Genomic DNA, 15,117 nt, shown 5'->3' on the forward strand with positions numbered 1-15,117 from the left:
ACCCCAACCCCCTTGACCCCCAACGTCACATTTTTCAATGAAATCGGCAAATCGAATTAAGTACCTATTATGAATATTTTATCAAAATATATTTTGACAAAAGAAATATTAGTAATTTTATAACCCAAAACAGATTAGGAAAGAAAATTAAACAATTAAAAACGATTATCGGTCCAAAAACTTGTTATTTAACTGTACAGCGAATCTTATACCTTTAAACGAGCAATTCTGAAAACTAAGCAATTCTTGTATATATCTATCTATCTATATATATTTATATATTTCGGGGATCTCGGAAACCGCTCTAACGATTTCGATGAAATATGCTATATGGGGGGTTTTCGGGGGCGAAAAATCGATCTAGCTAGGTCTTATCTGCGAAAACGCGCATTTTTGAGATTTTGTATGTTTTCCGAGCAAAGCTCGGTCTCCCAGATATTAAAATAATTATACCAGGTGTTCACGAGGAAACCGAAAGATTTTAACCACGCCTTTCTGAGGCCAAAAGAAGGAAAAAAATGTAGTTAATATTTTTTTTTTTTATGTATTTGTACATAAAAAATAAATGTTATTGGTAAACTTGTCACTTAAAATGGACTTTTACTTTTTTTTCGTAAAACCTAGTTTTTACAGTGTTACGACTTGTCACTTTTTGACATCTATCAATAAGGATACTTAGACTACGTCCCATAGTGGCAACATCGCCATCAAAAATGCGTTTTGCACTATGTAACAATAAAAACTTGTTTTTTTTTTATTATTGGTATTAACTCTGAAACTAGGAGAATTACAGTTTTAGTGTTTAAACATGATCAGGAATATGCTGTTAAAATTATTCGGTTTCCTCATGTTATACCGTGTATAGTTAATGTGACGTCACAAAGTTTGTGATTCCCTACCCCCCCTTGTCACAACATATCACATTTTCTTGACACCCCCCCTAAACGTGTGATGTAATTAATGGATGACCCCTAATAATTAATAATGTTAGGTATATAGCAGAGATGGGCAAAATTCATTCGATTGACGAATAACGAATGAGAATAACAAAATCATTCGTGAATGACAAATAATTTTTTCCTATCATTCTTGTTGAATTTATTCGCGAATAATTTATTCGACGAATTAATTATTCGCGAATAATATTGCCGAATAGTTAGCTTATAAAATAACAATTTAGCTGTTTTATATCCCAATAAAGTTTTCTATTGGTTTATCTAGTTGGTTGATTTCAGGTGTGGGAACGCCTCATCTATGGCGGCGGTCACGTGGGGCGGGAACAACTGGAAACACACCAATAATGGGTGTATTCCCATTTGTCCCCGCGGGGAACACGTGGGAAAAAACGCTGCATAAAAATATTTTCCATTTGTTCCCACCTCATTGGGATTGGGACAAATGGGAACACCAGTATAGGGTGTATTCTCATTTGTCCCCGCCGGGAACAGATAGGAATAGGCGCTGCATATAAATCATTCCCATTTGTCCCCGCCTCATGAATGGCGACGGTCAGTTGGGGGCGTTGGGGCCTTGCCTAAATTTTTCTTGGGCCTAAAATAGATTCAGATTTGCCTTCTGAGAGTGTATTAAAATAATTATTCGTGTAATTTATTCGAATTAAATAAGGAATAATTAATATATTATCCGAAAATCGAAAAATCTCACTACGAATAATTGTTTATTCGAATAATTAATAATTATTCGAATAATGCCCAAAACTGTTATATAGTATCCACCGAGTGAGTCACCGTGTGTAGGTCCGCGTACGTGTAATTACTCAATTACTGCATCATTTTATAAATGTCAGTTAAGTAGGTCAGCTAGGTTGAACTTGACAGATGCTGGGGGGGACTTACGTAACCTGTGTTTGTGGATCGCCGGCTTTTTGCTCGGGATCATGAGGTAAGTCGAAAAGTTTTCTTATATCAGTAGCTGCGGAGTTATAAGAAGAATTATAATACCAAATTTTTGACAAATTTCCTGGTAATTATGAAATATTAAGTATAGGTATATATTTTATCTGTCTATTTTACTGGAAGTAACAATGACGTCGCAATATGTAGAATAATATTTCCTGCTGGCTGGATTTCCTCATTCGTGGTATACGTAGTAGTATTACCCAATTTACCTCTTATAAGGCAGACAAATATAATTCATGGTAATATACGTAAGTTACGTAACGCATTGTATTAGGTTACCTAGCTTTTTCAATATGTAGTTAGTTCAACCGGGTTTATACGAGTACATAATCTTGTGTGAGTTGTGTGGACAAACCACATAAAAAAGATACCCCAAACACAGGTATTACCCACTCCTAAACCCAATGATATTATAATTCCAGATAGGTTATTGGCACCCTGCGAAGTACATGGTAGGGGTAAGGAAAACGATCGCAGCGCATAAGGTGGTAAAAATTGACATCTACGGATTAGCGTCTTTAACATTTTCATACTAGTTATATGGGTCGAAATGGAACTTTAATTTACGATTACTCCTGAGATATTAATTGAAATTGTATGGTGTAAGGGACCATTGTAATCTGTATGAAATGCTTAATATAACTAATGTATTTAATTTGATAATTATTAACACTGTATCCGTGTAAATAGCTTTGCAAATACCACATACTATGAAATCTTTTTGTAGAAGATAAGAATGGGTATAGTAAGTAAGTTATCCTTAAAAGATAGACATACACCATCGCGGACTTTTTTGTAGAGCAATGAAAGAGAAATCTTTTCACCATACATTGTTTTGTTATATCTCAAACGGGTAGGGCAGCGTTTTCGATTAAAGCTCTTAGCCAGCGTGATTTTTTTCTGACTTCATTACCAAATATCGTCATATTTCAACCAATTTACACAAAACCTTAACAAATTATACGCCTTAAGCTTCCCCAAGAATCACTCTATTCATAGGTGAGAACCGCATAAAAATCCGTTCAGTAGTTTTCACTGAAATTATTACGATTTACTTACTCTCGCTTAATAGTTTTGACAAAATACAAGCCTATAGTTGCAACCGCTGTGTGGCGCTGACATCGTGCACGGTCCCAATAGGCGTTCCAAAACTGAAGCCCTTACCTTGTACAAATTGTACAGGTTGCCTTTGGTCGCGCCTAGGCAAGCGAAAAATGTGCACGTGCTAACGAGCTCTCCTACACCGAAAGAGAAAGAGATTGTTCTTAATAAGGATTGTTAACAAAGATGAACCTATGAGAAAATTAATCAACAAAACCAGCTTAATTCGAAATAAATATGGAAGTACTTTTTGTGCTCCTTATTTATGAGTATATCCTACAGTAGCGGCAAAAATTGTCATACTACTATTTATTACAGGCATTTATTCGAAAATTCGTGAAATTAGACTTTATATCATGTAAACAATTATTATATCATCATCACCATCATATATAGTCTATATATAAATACTTTCGTCCCACTGCATGTGGCACGTGGGCAGCCACGCTAGTCCAATGCGGATTGGGGACTTCACACACACACAATTAATGCATCTTATAATATAAATATTGAATTTGTTATGAGAAAACACTCAAAAGCGAATCTTACCAACAATAAAATCTAGATGGCTCGATTTCCCGCCCTCGTGTAAGCCATTGTTTTGAAAATTACACCGCATCATTACTTTACTTTACAATTTAACACTCACCGGGCTACCGTGAAAACTCCGGCAAATAAATCATTTTAAAAATGAACCCTAGTTTGATCAAATTGTCGTTTTCTTACGTAGCGATTTCGATGAAATTTACAATATAGGGGATATTGTAAATTTCATCGAAATCGCTATAACCGTTTTTGAGAAATTATTATAAAATGTATGCAAATGTAGCTGAAAAAAATATCATAAAATTTATTTGCCTCTACTGTATCTATAGCTTTGTCAACCAACCTGGATTTTGGAGAAATAACCTTTCAAAACAAGGCCATTATGGACTTTTGTCAGGATTTTCCATTTTTTAATGACATGCTTAATCGAAGAAAAGAGATAATTAATCGTGTTTTTAAGCCCATACACGGCCATGAATCTGGGGGCAAGGTAGTGCCCCCGCCAAGACGAGCAAACGAAGCTACCGTCACATGGACGTAAGGCGAGGATACCTATAACGTAATGATAATGACGCATAGCATAGTCAGCAAGTGAGGTATTGAAGTGGGCGAGGCGTTAATCTATCTTGGCATGATGTTTTATCGTTAAAAGCTACCGAGAAGATCATTTATTTAAAATACTTCACCTACTTCAACTACTTATGTATTTGTCAAAATAAGAGCTAGACAGCATATTGACCGGGATATGGACCGTGATTACCTTTTGTATTGTTTTCGAGCTCCCGATACCAATCCTCCTCCTCCTCCTGGCTCCTTTTAGACGCCAATGACCGATATATACGCACCGCAGGTTCAATGCCAAAGACCGATTAATCAATCATAGACCACAGAGCAACATAGACCTACATGCATATGCATAAAGTTCAATTTCAGTTTTGACACTTCGGTGACGTGGCGTCTTGATGACAGCTATTGTGTTTGACACGGCGTCGAAATGGTTAACTACCGATACTAACCGTGAATAATTCAAAACTGTTAAAATAAGAGCTCTTTTTACGACTCCGGCTAATCCAGAAAAACAGGGTCACGTGTTTAACCTGTACTGTTTGCAATGCATGTCTGTTCCTATGTTATCTCGTAACTACTAAATGCTATGCATACATTAATGAACCTAAGATAATGTAGATGTGCTGTGCATGTCTATGCCCGTTATACGCCATTTTCAGGGTAATTTGCAACTGATGAATTAAAATGCCCGTATAATGCCGCACTTGAAAGTTTTCTGTCGTATCCGATCTGACATTACATTAGCAACGTTTTGTCGCCACTAAACAACCTTCTTCTTAAAGTATTTGTTAATTAAATTTACCAGTACCCGTACCATGAGTGACATCCGACAGTGTCAAAACTGACATATCTATACACCTCGCTCTAACTAATATGTCAGTACGAGCGAGATACATAGAAAGTAAGTTACGTGCACGCTAGCGTTTATGTCAGTGCCGAACTGATGGTAGCCGTATAGCAGGCCTCTTGTTTCCCAAACCGAACGAAATGTCTAGTTGCGCAAGTTCCTTAATCGATATCACAGGGACGCGTACGCGTAATACTTAATTTGCCTTTTTTGTATAATAACACAGAAGTGCACCTAGATGTTGCCACATTAGTGTAGATATGCTAAAAAACAGAAGCATTTGCACAATACACCAAGGTTAGCCTGCTGGCGAACTTTTACGTCTTTTATATTTCTTGGCGCATTTCATGTAGGTGTTGCGCATTTTACGTAGAATCGCTTGATGAAACTAGAATTTAGAACCATACTAATAACGGTAATTAACAAATGATTTTCATTAATAAATGTGACGTTTTCAACCAAAAGATATCACATTGTCGGTTGTCGATAAGGTTGATTTCAAATTAAGCCTATATGGAAATAGCGCCTTATTGAAAACCGACAATCCTTTTGGTTGAAAATGGCACAAATGAGGTTTTAAAGGAAAACGACGGTTTTTAACACACTGTGCGGAGGCATAAAATCGAGACTCGCTGCATACGCGACGCATCCAGTTGTGGGCTTGCTATAAAACACCCGGTACTCGGTACACTATCAAATCTAAATTCCCTAGACATAGCCTGAACCAGTCCATGACGTGATTAAGGTCCAGTAAGTTCGTGTTCTTCCCACTCTCACTGAGCGTAAGTGTGAGCGAGATGGAAGTGCGTGCCGTTTTTTTTTTAATTTTTTTGTGTTTTAACAATAAAAAAAGTAACCGCTGAGTTCCTTCAAGCGTGAATAGCTCATTTTTAGAAACAATTTTCATATGTTTAGCTTTTGTTCAAAATGTAGCAATACAATACAATACAAATATTCTTTATTGCTACCAACATGAAAGAGAAAATGTATTTTTTTTTAAATGCATTTAAGAACTATGTTCGTAATTTTTTCTATCGAGCGAAAGAAAAAACTCAGGATTCGAATCGCTGAAGTCCCTAGAGAAAGGCCTCAAGATTGCTAATTAAATTAATGGCAGACGTATTGTGATCCAAAAAAGTGCTACGACTTTTTTAAAATCCGTTTTTAAAAGTAATTATATTTTGTTTTGAGAGACAGGGCCGCCTTGCTTAGCCGCGCTTTCACGATACAACTATGGGTAAAGTGAATGATGATATTTGTTACACAATTAGTTTCGCTGAAGAAACGTTTTTAATAAAACACGTATATACAATTGGACAAAAGTGTAAGAAGTAAATTATCGCAATATTTTTTTCTCACAAAAGTTTGTAGCATAATAAATTAACGCTATACATAAAACAGTAATTAAACTATAATCGTTTGTTCGTGCGCATACACGCTAAGTTAATAATGGATCGTTGTTTTCTTTTCCTATTGATAACAAGCTGTGATTTTCCTGTTATTTGGGTTTTTGAACAATCGATATTTTATGGTTTCGAAATAACTAGGACGTCATACAAAATGTAATTGGGCCATAAAGTTTTTGTGCAAAAAAGCATAAAATATATTTACATTTAACAAAAAATAAGTAAGTATAATAACAATTTGGTGAGTTAAAACCACAAAACTTACTATCTCTCAGTAACATTATTATTAAATAAAACACGTATAATAAAATAATGAACTAATGAACCCAATTTGCTGTAATATAAGTAAGCATGGAAATGGCTATCTGCTGCTGCAACATCACGTTAGGACACGGGTCTGCTTGGTCAGTCGCCGCCAACGGGCCAAGGTCACCCGCCGCGGACGGCGGTCGCCATACTAACATGACAATTCGACGTCCACCCGCCGCAGCGTCTATTGTGTAAATAATAGACGCTGATTACCAAAGAAAAGATGGGCTAATAATAAGATGGGATAATTAAACTTTTTGATTGGAAGTCAAATATATTATATAAATAGTTAATTTCCTCATCAATAAATAGAAATGTAAAGGAATAATCATACTACATCTACAAAATGTCAGTATCAGGCAGCAGCTTCAAATCCAAAGTGATGATTACATGAAAAATGATTATTTATATGTCGCATTAAACAAATAAATAAGAAAATTGTTCCAATTATAACATGAAGTCCGTGACATCCTGTAGCCATAAAAAAGTTGATCCGTAAACTCTATCTGCAATAGTAAAAGGGGCTTCAATATATTCATAAGCTTGTAGAATAGTAAAATAAATACCTAATATAACTGTAATAAAAAGACCTTGAGTAGTTTGGGTGAAGTTATTTTCTATTAAAGCCTGATGTGCAATTAGAGTATAAGTGCAATCTAATACTCTCTGGGTTTCAGGTCTGTCACAGAATTTTATAAACAAGAAAGAAACTCATCGACATGTTGCTGTACCAATCGACAATAACAATTTAAACCTCTTCGTATGGCAAACTCCCGCAGCGGGAATGTCAATTTGAAATATGTTTAATCGATAGAAAGTTAAAATTCCAACAAGTGTAAAAGTGATAGATAATTATTACAACAAACCCTTGTGTGTTCTGTATTCCAGGAGGCTCTAAAGAAGAAACAGCAGCCGCCCGCGACGACACCGTCGCCGGTGGCGGCGCCGTTCGTGCCGGCCGCGCCCGCCCCCGCGCTCGCCCCCGCCCCCGCCCCCGCGCCCGCGCCCGCGCCCACGCCGCTGGCCGCCGCCGCGCCCACCGTGCCCAGCCTCGCCGCCCTGCCCCAGCAGCACACAGACGTGAGGCCACAATTCTCTTGTTCTCTAAGGGCTCATACGCACCGCGTGTCGCGAATGCTACCGCCGTTTTAGTCGGTTTTTAGGGTTCCGTATACCCAAAGGGTAAAAACGGGACCCTATTACTAAGACTCCGCTGTCCGTCTGTCACCAGCCTGTATCTCATGATCCGGTGATAGCTAGACAGTTGAAATTTTCACAGATGATGTATTTCTGTTGCCACAACGTTGTTCTGTTAACAACAAATACTAAAAAGTACGGAACCCTCGGTGCGCGAGTCCGACTCGCACTTGGCCGGTTTTTTTTGTACAAGGCGGCTGAGTTGTTGCAAAGTGCGTATGAGCTAGGGCAAATTAATGAGTAAATTAATGAGTTAGGACACATCCACTCATTAATTTGTTACTTGCGACCCATGTCTGCAATGTCCGCGTGTAAGGGCAGCACTTTAGGGCGTTTTCAAATAAACACCTAATTAATCTACACTTATCTATCCGTGATTCGGTTGCAATATGTTGATCGATGATCCATCAGATTTGTAGTCGTCTACCTAGTCCACTGATTGGTTAACTATCTGGTCTACGGTCTACCCATTCTATTCGGTGTCATATTATCAACTGTAGAAAGGTTTGGTAACTTTCTTCCCTATCTACACAAACAAGTATGCGATAGCTACGTTTGACAATCGGTAAAGGACAGTCAAGGTCTCTAAAATAACAATTTAGCATGTCTCTGTCCGCTACGAGGGTCATTTACGCCTCTGCCTGCAGAGAGAAGGACAACTCTCGAGGATCCTCGCAACGGATGCGTGAAGTACAGTCACCTGCAATTATACGTTACTCTTCGAAGGCCGCAAAAATATGAAACATGCTGTTATGGCTCTACAAATAACATCGTGTCAGATATTTTTGCGGCCTTCGTTGTGTAATATATTATTGCAGATACGCAAATAATTTAAAGTTCTAATGGGTGGATATTAGAGTAGTAGATTGGGCATCTGTCATTTTAGTATCTGAGATAAAAAATACAGCTCAAGTCTACTAAATAGAAAATACCGTATATTATAGGTACTTTCGAATACCATGTATTCAACACAACTTGCGTTAATATGGCATTAACGCAGACATGTGTAATCTATAATCTCTAGGGCCACGGCAATCGAATCTCAAGTTGTATCGAGGTGCATTTAACCGCACTAAAGAGCCAAGCCGTTTAAGTTTACACCAGTTGAGGATTTATCATTTTCGTTATACCAGGAAACTTGCTTTACGACTTTAAATCCCTTTTTAAACGAATTTGTATAGCTATTATCGTATTTGAGATGTACTTGGCCTTAGAAGACAATGAATGAGTCACAGCGGATGTTTCGTGTCGTGTTTTAACCTTACGTCCCATCTTCATTTTTGTGGCTTCGCTTCTAGTTGACTTTAGATAAAACAAAATTGACGCTTTTGGCATTTGTGCACAAATCTAACAATTATGCCAGGTTGGCAAACTATGGAGAGAATACTTTGTGTAAAAGTAAAAATCTTCAGACTATTTGCTAAACAATCTTTAATATCTGGGAGACCGAGCTTTGCTCGGAAAACATATAAAAACTCAAAAATGCGCGTTTTCCCAGAGATAAGATCTAGTTAGATCGATTTTTCGCCCCGAAAACCCCCATATAGCATGTTTCATCGAAATCGTTAGAGCCGTTTCCGAGATCCCCGAAATATACATACATACATACATATATACAAGAATTGCTCGTTTAAAGGTATAAGATTGCAAGGTTTTAAATTAAATGTCAAAAGCAATGGTTATTTGCATACATCTGCGAGAATGTTCGACATTAGCCAAAGAGTAGGTATTGATTTAAAAAAACAGAATGTACTCTAGCAGGTTTCTACCTAATGAATAATTAATTAAACAAAAAATTTAATTAAAAATTATGATTTTTGGGGTTCCATACCCAAAGGGTAAAAACGGGACCCTATTACTAAACCTCCACTGTCCGTCTCTCCGTCTGTCTGCCTGTCCGTCTGTCTGTCTGTCTGTCCGTCTGTCTGTTACCAGGCTGTATCTCGTGAACCGTGATAGCTAGGCAGTTGAAATTTTCACAGATGATATATTTCTGTTGCCGCAACATAACAAATACTAAAACAGAATAAAATAAATATTTAAGTGGGGCTCCCATACAACAAACTTGATTTCTTTGCCGTTTTTTTCTGTAATGGTACGGAAACCTTCGTACGCGAGACCGACTCACTTGGTGGGTTTTTATGTTTAAACAAACTTTGCTACAAAGTGAAACACATGTTTTTTTTTCACCACACCAACGCTAGTAAAATGTACAAATCAAATCCGAAGGACGTTATTTAATACCTATCATTGAAAATCATAATTTAAAAGTCAATTATACTCGCCGACATCAGAAGTCAAATTGCTTCCACAAGAGTGGTCTTTTGGATAAAATGCAACTTTTACTTCTGTTTTTGAAACATAAAGAGGGTCTTTACGAGCTTGTGTGGTGAAAATAAAATTGTACCATAGTAAGTATAAAATTCACAGAGAGGTCGTTATTCATTAGGCATATATGAGGTTTTCTCAGACTAACCTATCTGTTTATCTCTACTCTTACTCAAATCATTCCCGCACCAAAAACCCCGATGTATTCTTATTTGTGTTTACATTAGACATAATATTTTCATTACCATTTATTCCTGTAAATTGTTTGCATTGACTGTGAAGAGTTGCGTAAGTAAGGTAAGCATGGAGACTGTATAAAGGAGCCAAATCTCTATGTATGAAAAGTGTCCATCAAAAAACAGTAATTAGGCGGCGCCACCATACACCGAAATACTACCAAAAACAACCTACGTAATTTGGTCGGGTTATTTGTTGCCTTATATGGTTCATGTTATACTCATGTCCCAGAGCCTAACTAGCGCCACCGGAGAGATTAGGAACTATTATTTAAAGCTTAACGCGGTCACTTTTACAACAATTCTGCCATAAGAAATTGCGATCCTTTCTATACCATCCATAAAGGTAAGGATCTTGGTAGTCTGAATTGACTTTACTGTACACTCTGTATTTAATTCGAATTCATCCTCATGCTGACAGGAACTCAACCTTTTTTGTAAAAAATATATCATTGGCATAAAAGAAAGACAGTTTCAAATTTAAATAGTGTCACACTGACAAATTGACACACCCGTGAGTAAAATCTACAAAAAATATTTTCAACGCATTTCATATAAATATTTACTGTAAATTTAAATCAGAATATCATAGTTATTGCTCGTTATTAATTTGTAAAAGTTTTGTGAAACCGTTCTCAAGTCTTAATGATTTGAGATGGGGAGCGGTTTTATATTATAACACGGTAAAGTTTCGTAGTTTTAAATTATACTTACGTACTTATTACTTGAATAAATTGAATAGCTTTAAACCTGTCTTGATCGGCAACCAATAGCGCCCCAGGTTTCTTAATATTGTCGTGTTGCAGTCAAAATGTCCAACCTGAAACAAATCCAAAAACCCAATAATGGAAAATGACCCCAACCAAAAAGAATCGAAGGGTAAACGGCTACTAAAAAAAGCGCTCCGACGAAAAACCAGCAACAACAGCCAGGGCTCCGGCCAGGAACATGCCTCCCCGGGGCGGGCCAAGAGCTTCGACAAGAGGGGGCAGGCCCTAGACGTCAACAACAGCGCATCGTTGCCCGCCGCCGCCGCCACCACCACCACCACCGCCGCCACCAACGTCACCGCCACCGATGGCGTGCAGCCGCAGCTCGCCGACCACCGGCCCGCCAAGATGGTCGACATCCAGGAGAGCCGCAACGAGATCTTCGCCGCCGACGCCGACGCCCAGCCCGACGATAAAACCCTCAAACTTGACACGCCCCGGTCCCCCCAACCAGAAACTAGCAAAAAGACTCTAAAACGGGTGTGTTAGTTTGATGACGATTTATAAACCATGTAGGGCGCTTCCGCGTGTTTTTTAGATGTAGCTGTATTTAAAACATGTAGACGATCCATTACATCTAATCGATGAGTTTACCCTTGACGTCAATGACTGAAGTTCAATCTCGCTCGTTGTTGATCGACGATCGACATTGATTGCAAAGAATTCGTAAAAGCGGATGCAAGGAGCAAACGTTCCTCGTTTAATGAAGTTTAATTTCTTCGGCCGACCTGAGCGGATGTTTACGAAGAAAACGATTGTCTAATAAGTTTTATTTGTATTTTTCAGAAATTGGAAGAGGAAAGCGGAGCGGGCACGAGCGGCGCCAGCACGACGTCCGACACGGACGCGGACGACAAGGACCCCAGCAAGGACAAGAAAAAGAAGAACAGATGTGCCGTATGCCGCAAGAAGGTTGGACTTACAGGTAAATATCATATTCATTCTACATCATTTAGGCCTCTAGTCCGGTGTCGGGATGTTATGACTAGTAGAGAGTATACCGTCACACGAATCTACATAAAATTGACTATCTGTAGTCGTCTTTTCATACCTTATGATTAAATCTAAATAACATACCTAATTATTTCACTTTTTTCTACTTTAAATTCTACTTACTAATAAAAAATTTGATTATGAAAGATGCAGGTTTTCTCATTTTGCGTATGTAGCGATAGCAACAACGTGCAAAACGAGCGGTTAAAACTTCGTAAGAGCGGTTGCCCATTTGTGATAAGAAAATCTCGGTTATCGCGCGTGGCGATGACGTGCGCTGACTCGGTCGGCGCCATCGGCACTTCTCTAACCTTCATCGTTCCCGCCGCTGTCAAATTACTTGTACGCTATTCGAAAACTATTATCGTGTTTGCCGCTTCAAACCGTGAAATATTCAACCAAATACACTTTCGGACGTAATTGTAGCAATTAGGTATATTCTACATGAAAACATTCATCGCGTTATTAGCCCGCTCTGCTCTCGTTAGAACATATTTTAAGTAACTAACCTGCACTAAAAGTAAATAGCTACGTCAAATTAAGCCGAAAATGGGCGATCTGCGGAAATAATTCGTGTAGTTTTGAAAATTGGTATAGTTGTACCTTGTGGTGTCCAGATGAACATACTAAAAGTCCTCGGGGGTGGGGGGTGAGCTAAGGGTGTGTGTGTGTGGGGGGGGGGGGGGGTTTGCAGGTACCTTTTTTCAGATTTTTGCTCATATCTCGAATATCTGTACGAATAGCATTATAATTACTTCGGACAAAAGATTCTACATAAAATTTTCTATACGATTTTATGATTTTTTTCCATATTTTTTGGACTCGTGGTTCAAAAGTTAGAGAAGGACTCACAAACATTATTTTTTCTTTCAAAGCGGATATTTCCGAAAATATCACGTTTATCAAAAAAATGTTCTTAAAAACTCATATTCATTTTAAAAGACGTATCCAATGACACCCCACACTATAGGGTTAAAGCGAAAAAAAAAAAAATCATCCCCACTTCTCGACCATGGCCTAACTTTTAAACCATGGGTCCAAAAATATGAAAAAAATCGTGAAAGTAAAGCTTATTAAAGACTTTTAAGGAAAACCTGATCGGTTAAGCCATTTTTGAGTTTTTGCAAAAAGTATATTTTGCTGGGCGGGGTAACTACGGAAGGACGAAACCATACACTGAGCATGACCCGACATGCTCTTGGCCGGTTTATTTTTAATCAGCAGGTGACTTAACTTGCTTATTCTATACTAAAAATTTCAGTTATGATGAACAACTACGAAGAAACGACGTTTTCTTATGTCGTCTATTTTTCATCTCTTTGTTAACTTAAACACCCTGTAGCTCCTAAAGTATTGATCGTAGAGTAAAAAATAATAATTACCTAATTTGTAGAAAATTTTATGCAGAAACTTTTGTTCGAAGTAATTATAATGCTATTCGTACAGATATTCGAGATACGACCAAAAATCTAAAGAAATATACCTTAAAACCCCCCTACACCCTTAGCTCACCCCCCACCCCCGAGGACTTTTAGTATGTTCATCTGGACACCACAAGGTACAACTATACCAATTTTCAAAACTACACGAATTATTTCCGCAGATTTCTTTAATTTTCTTGGGTTAAAATGAATGAAATTGGAATAGTTGTTAGTATCCCTGCGAAGGTGGACTGTCCCCTTTGTATGAAGTGACTGTTCCCTTTTTACGACGGCGACAACCACTTGATCATGATGAACATCGAGTACCCACAAAAAACGTCTCTACAAACACCGCAACTTCATTAAGTTTGGGGTCAGATGTAGATAACTTACTAAATGTAGTCTGCGAATTAAACCGTGAAAAAAAAAAAAAAAATTTGACTGAAAATTTAAAGCAACACTATACATATAGGTTTTGTGTAGATTGCTGAAACATTGTGAAATTTGTAATCGTATGAGGTGGCGATAGTAAACACCTTAGCCTTATATGGACAATCTGTGTCTTTTAGATTACCGTGTCATGGCCAGCAATTTGGATAAATCAAATACATTTACAATCAAATAGACATTAATAAACCAAAATTACTGTAATTTTATTGTCATCGGGACATTGGAATAATAGTCTTCTTCGGGACCTACCTTAATTTGATTATTATCTACATATTCTTAACAGTTGACTTCTCTCATTTAACTTCATTTTCCTTTAATTTAATTACGTTATTGGCATTGGCAGGGTTAGTACGAGGGCGGAATGATAAGAAACTAGCCTAATAAGAAAAAACTTAAGTGCGTGATAAAATCGATTTTATTTTTCGACGTAGTCTAAGCATTTATTCCATCTTCGTTCTAAAGCAGTAATGCCCTCCATAAAATGACTCGTTTCAAGGCCTTCAAAATACTCTTCTACGGCGGCTATGACGTCAAATTTCTGTCCACCCAAAAAAGTTTTCAATTTAGGGAACAGGTGGAATTCTGATGGTGCCAGATCAGGCGAATAAGGGGGGGGGGGGCATTTGCTCGTAGTTCAAATCGTTGATTTTTGCCATAGCTTTAACACAGGTGTGAACCCTAGCGCTGTCTTGATGGAAGATGTTTTTTTTTGGCTAAACCTGGTCGCTTTTTCTGAATACATTGATGAAGCTTATCTAAAAGATTAGCGTAGTATTCTCCATTTATAGTCTGACCCTTTGGGAGGTAATCTATGATTATAATTCCTTTTGCATCCAAAATACGGAAGCCATCACCTTTCCCGCCGACTATACTGCCATGGCTTTTTTTGGAGCCGGACATCCAGATTAAGTCCACTGTTTTGATTGAATTTTTGATTCAGGTGTGTAGTGCTGAACCCATGTTTCATCTGTTATTACAAATTGACGCAAAAAACCAGCTTTATTTTTCTGAAAACGTTCCAAACATT

General features: G+C 37.8%; 1 protein-coding gene across 5 annotated transcripts in view; it reads left to right on the forward strand.

Moving 5' to 3' along the window:
* Window positions 1–15,117, forward strand: part of LOC134751270 (AN1-type zinc finger protein 6) — a 38,146-nt gene that overhangs the window by 19,851 nt on the left and 3,178 nt on the right. For 3 of the 5 annotated variants that reach the window (XM_063686668.1, XM_063686683.1, XM_063686676.1), the window contains 2 exons: window positions 7,584–7,775; window positions 12,013–12,151. In XM_063686668.1, the coding sequence (XP_063542738.1) occupies window positions 7,584–7,775; window positions 12,013–12,151 (331 nt within the window). Of the gene's footprint in view, window positions 1–7,583; window positions 7,776–11,004; window positions 11,140–11,202; window positions 11,707–12,012; window positions 12,152–15,117 lie in introns of those variants that run through there. The other 2 variants (XM_063686662.1, XM_063686656.1) reach the window with 2 other exon arrangements.

Source organism: Cydia strobilella, chromosome 2 (genome assembly GCF_947568885.1).
Source record: "Cydia strobilella chromosome 2, ilCydStro3.1, whole genome shotgun sequence".
NCBI lineage: Eukaryota > Metazoa > Arthropoda > Insecta > Lepidoptera > Tortricidae > Cydia > Cydia strobilella.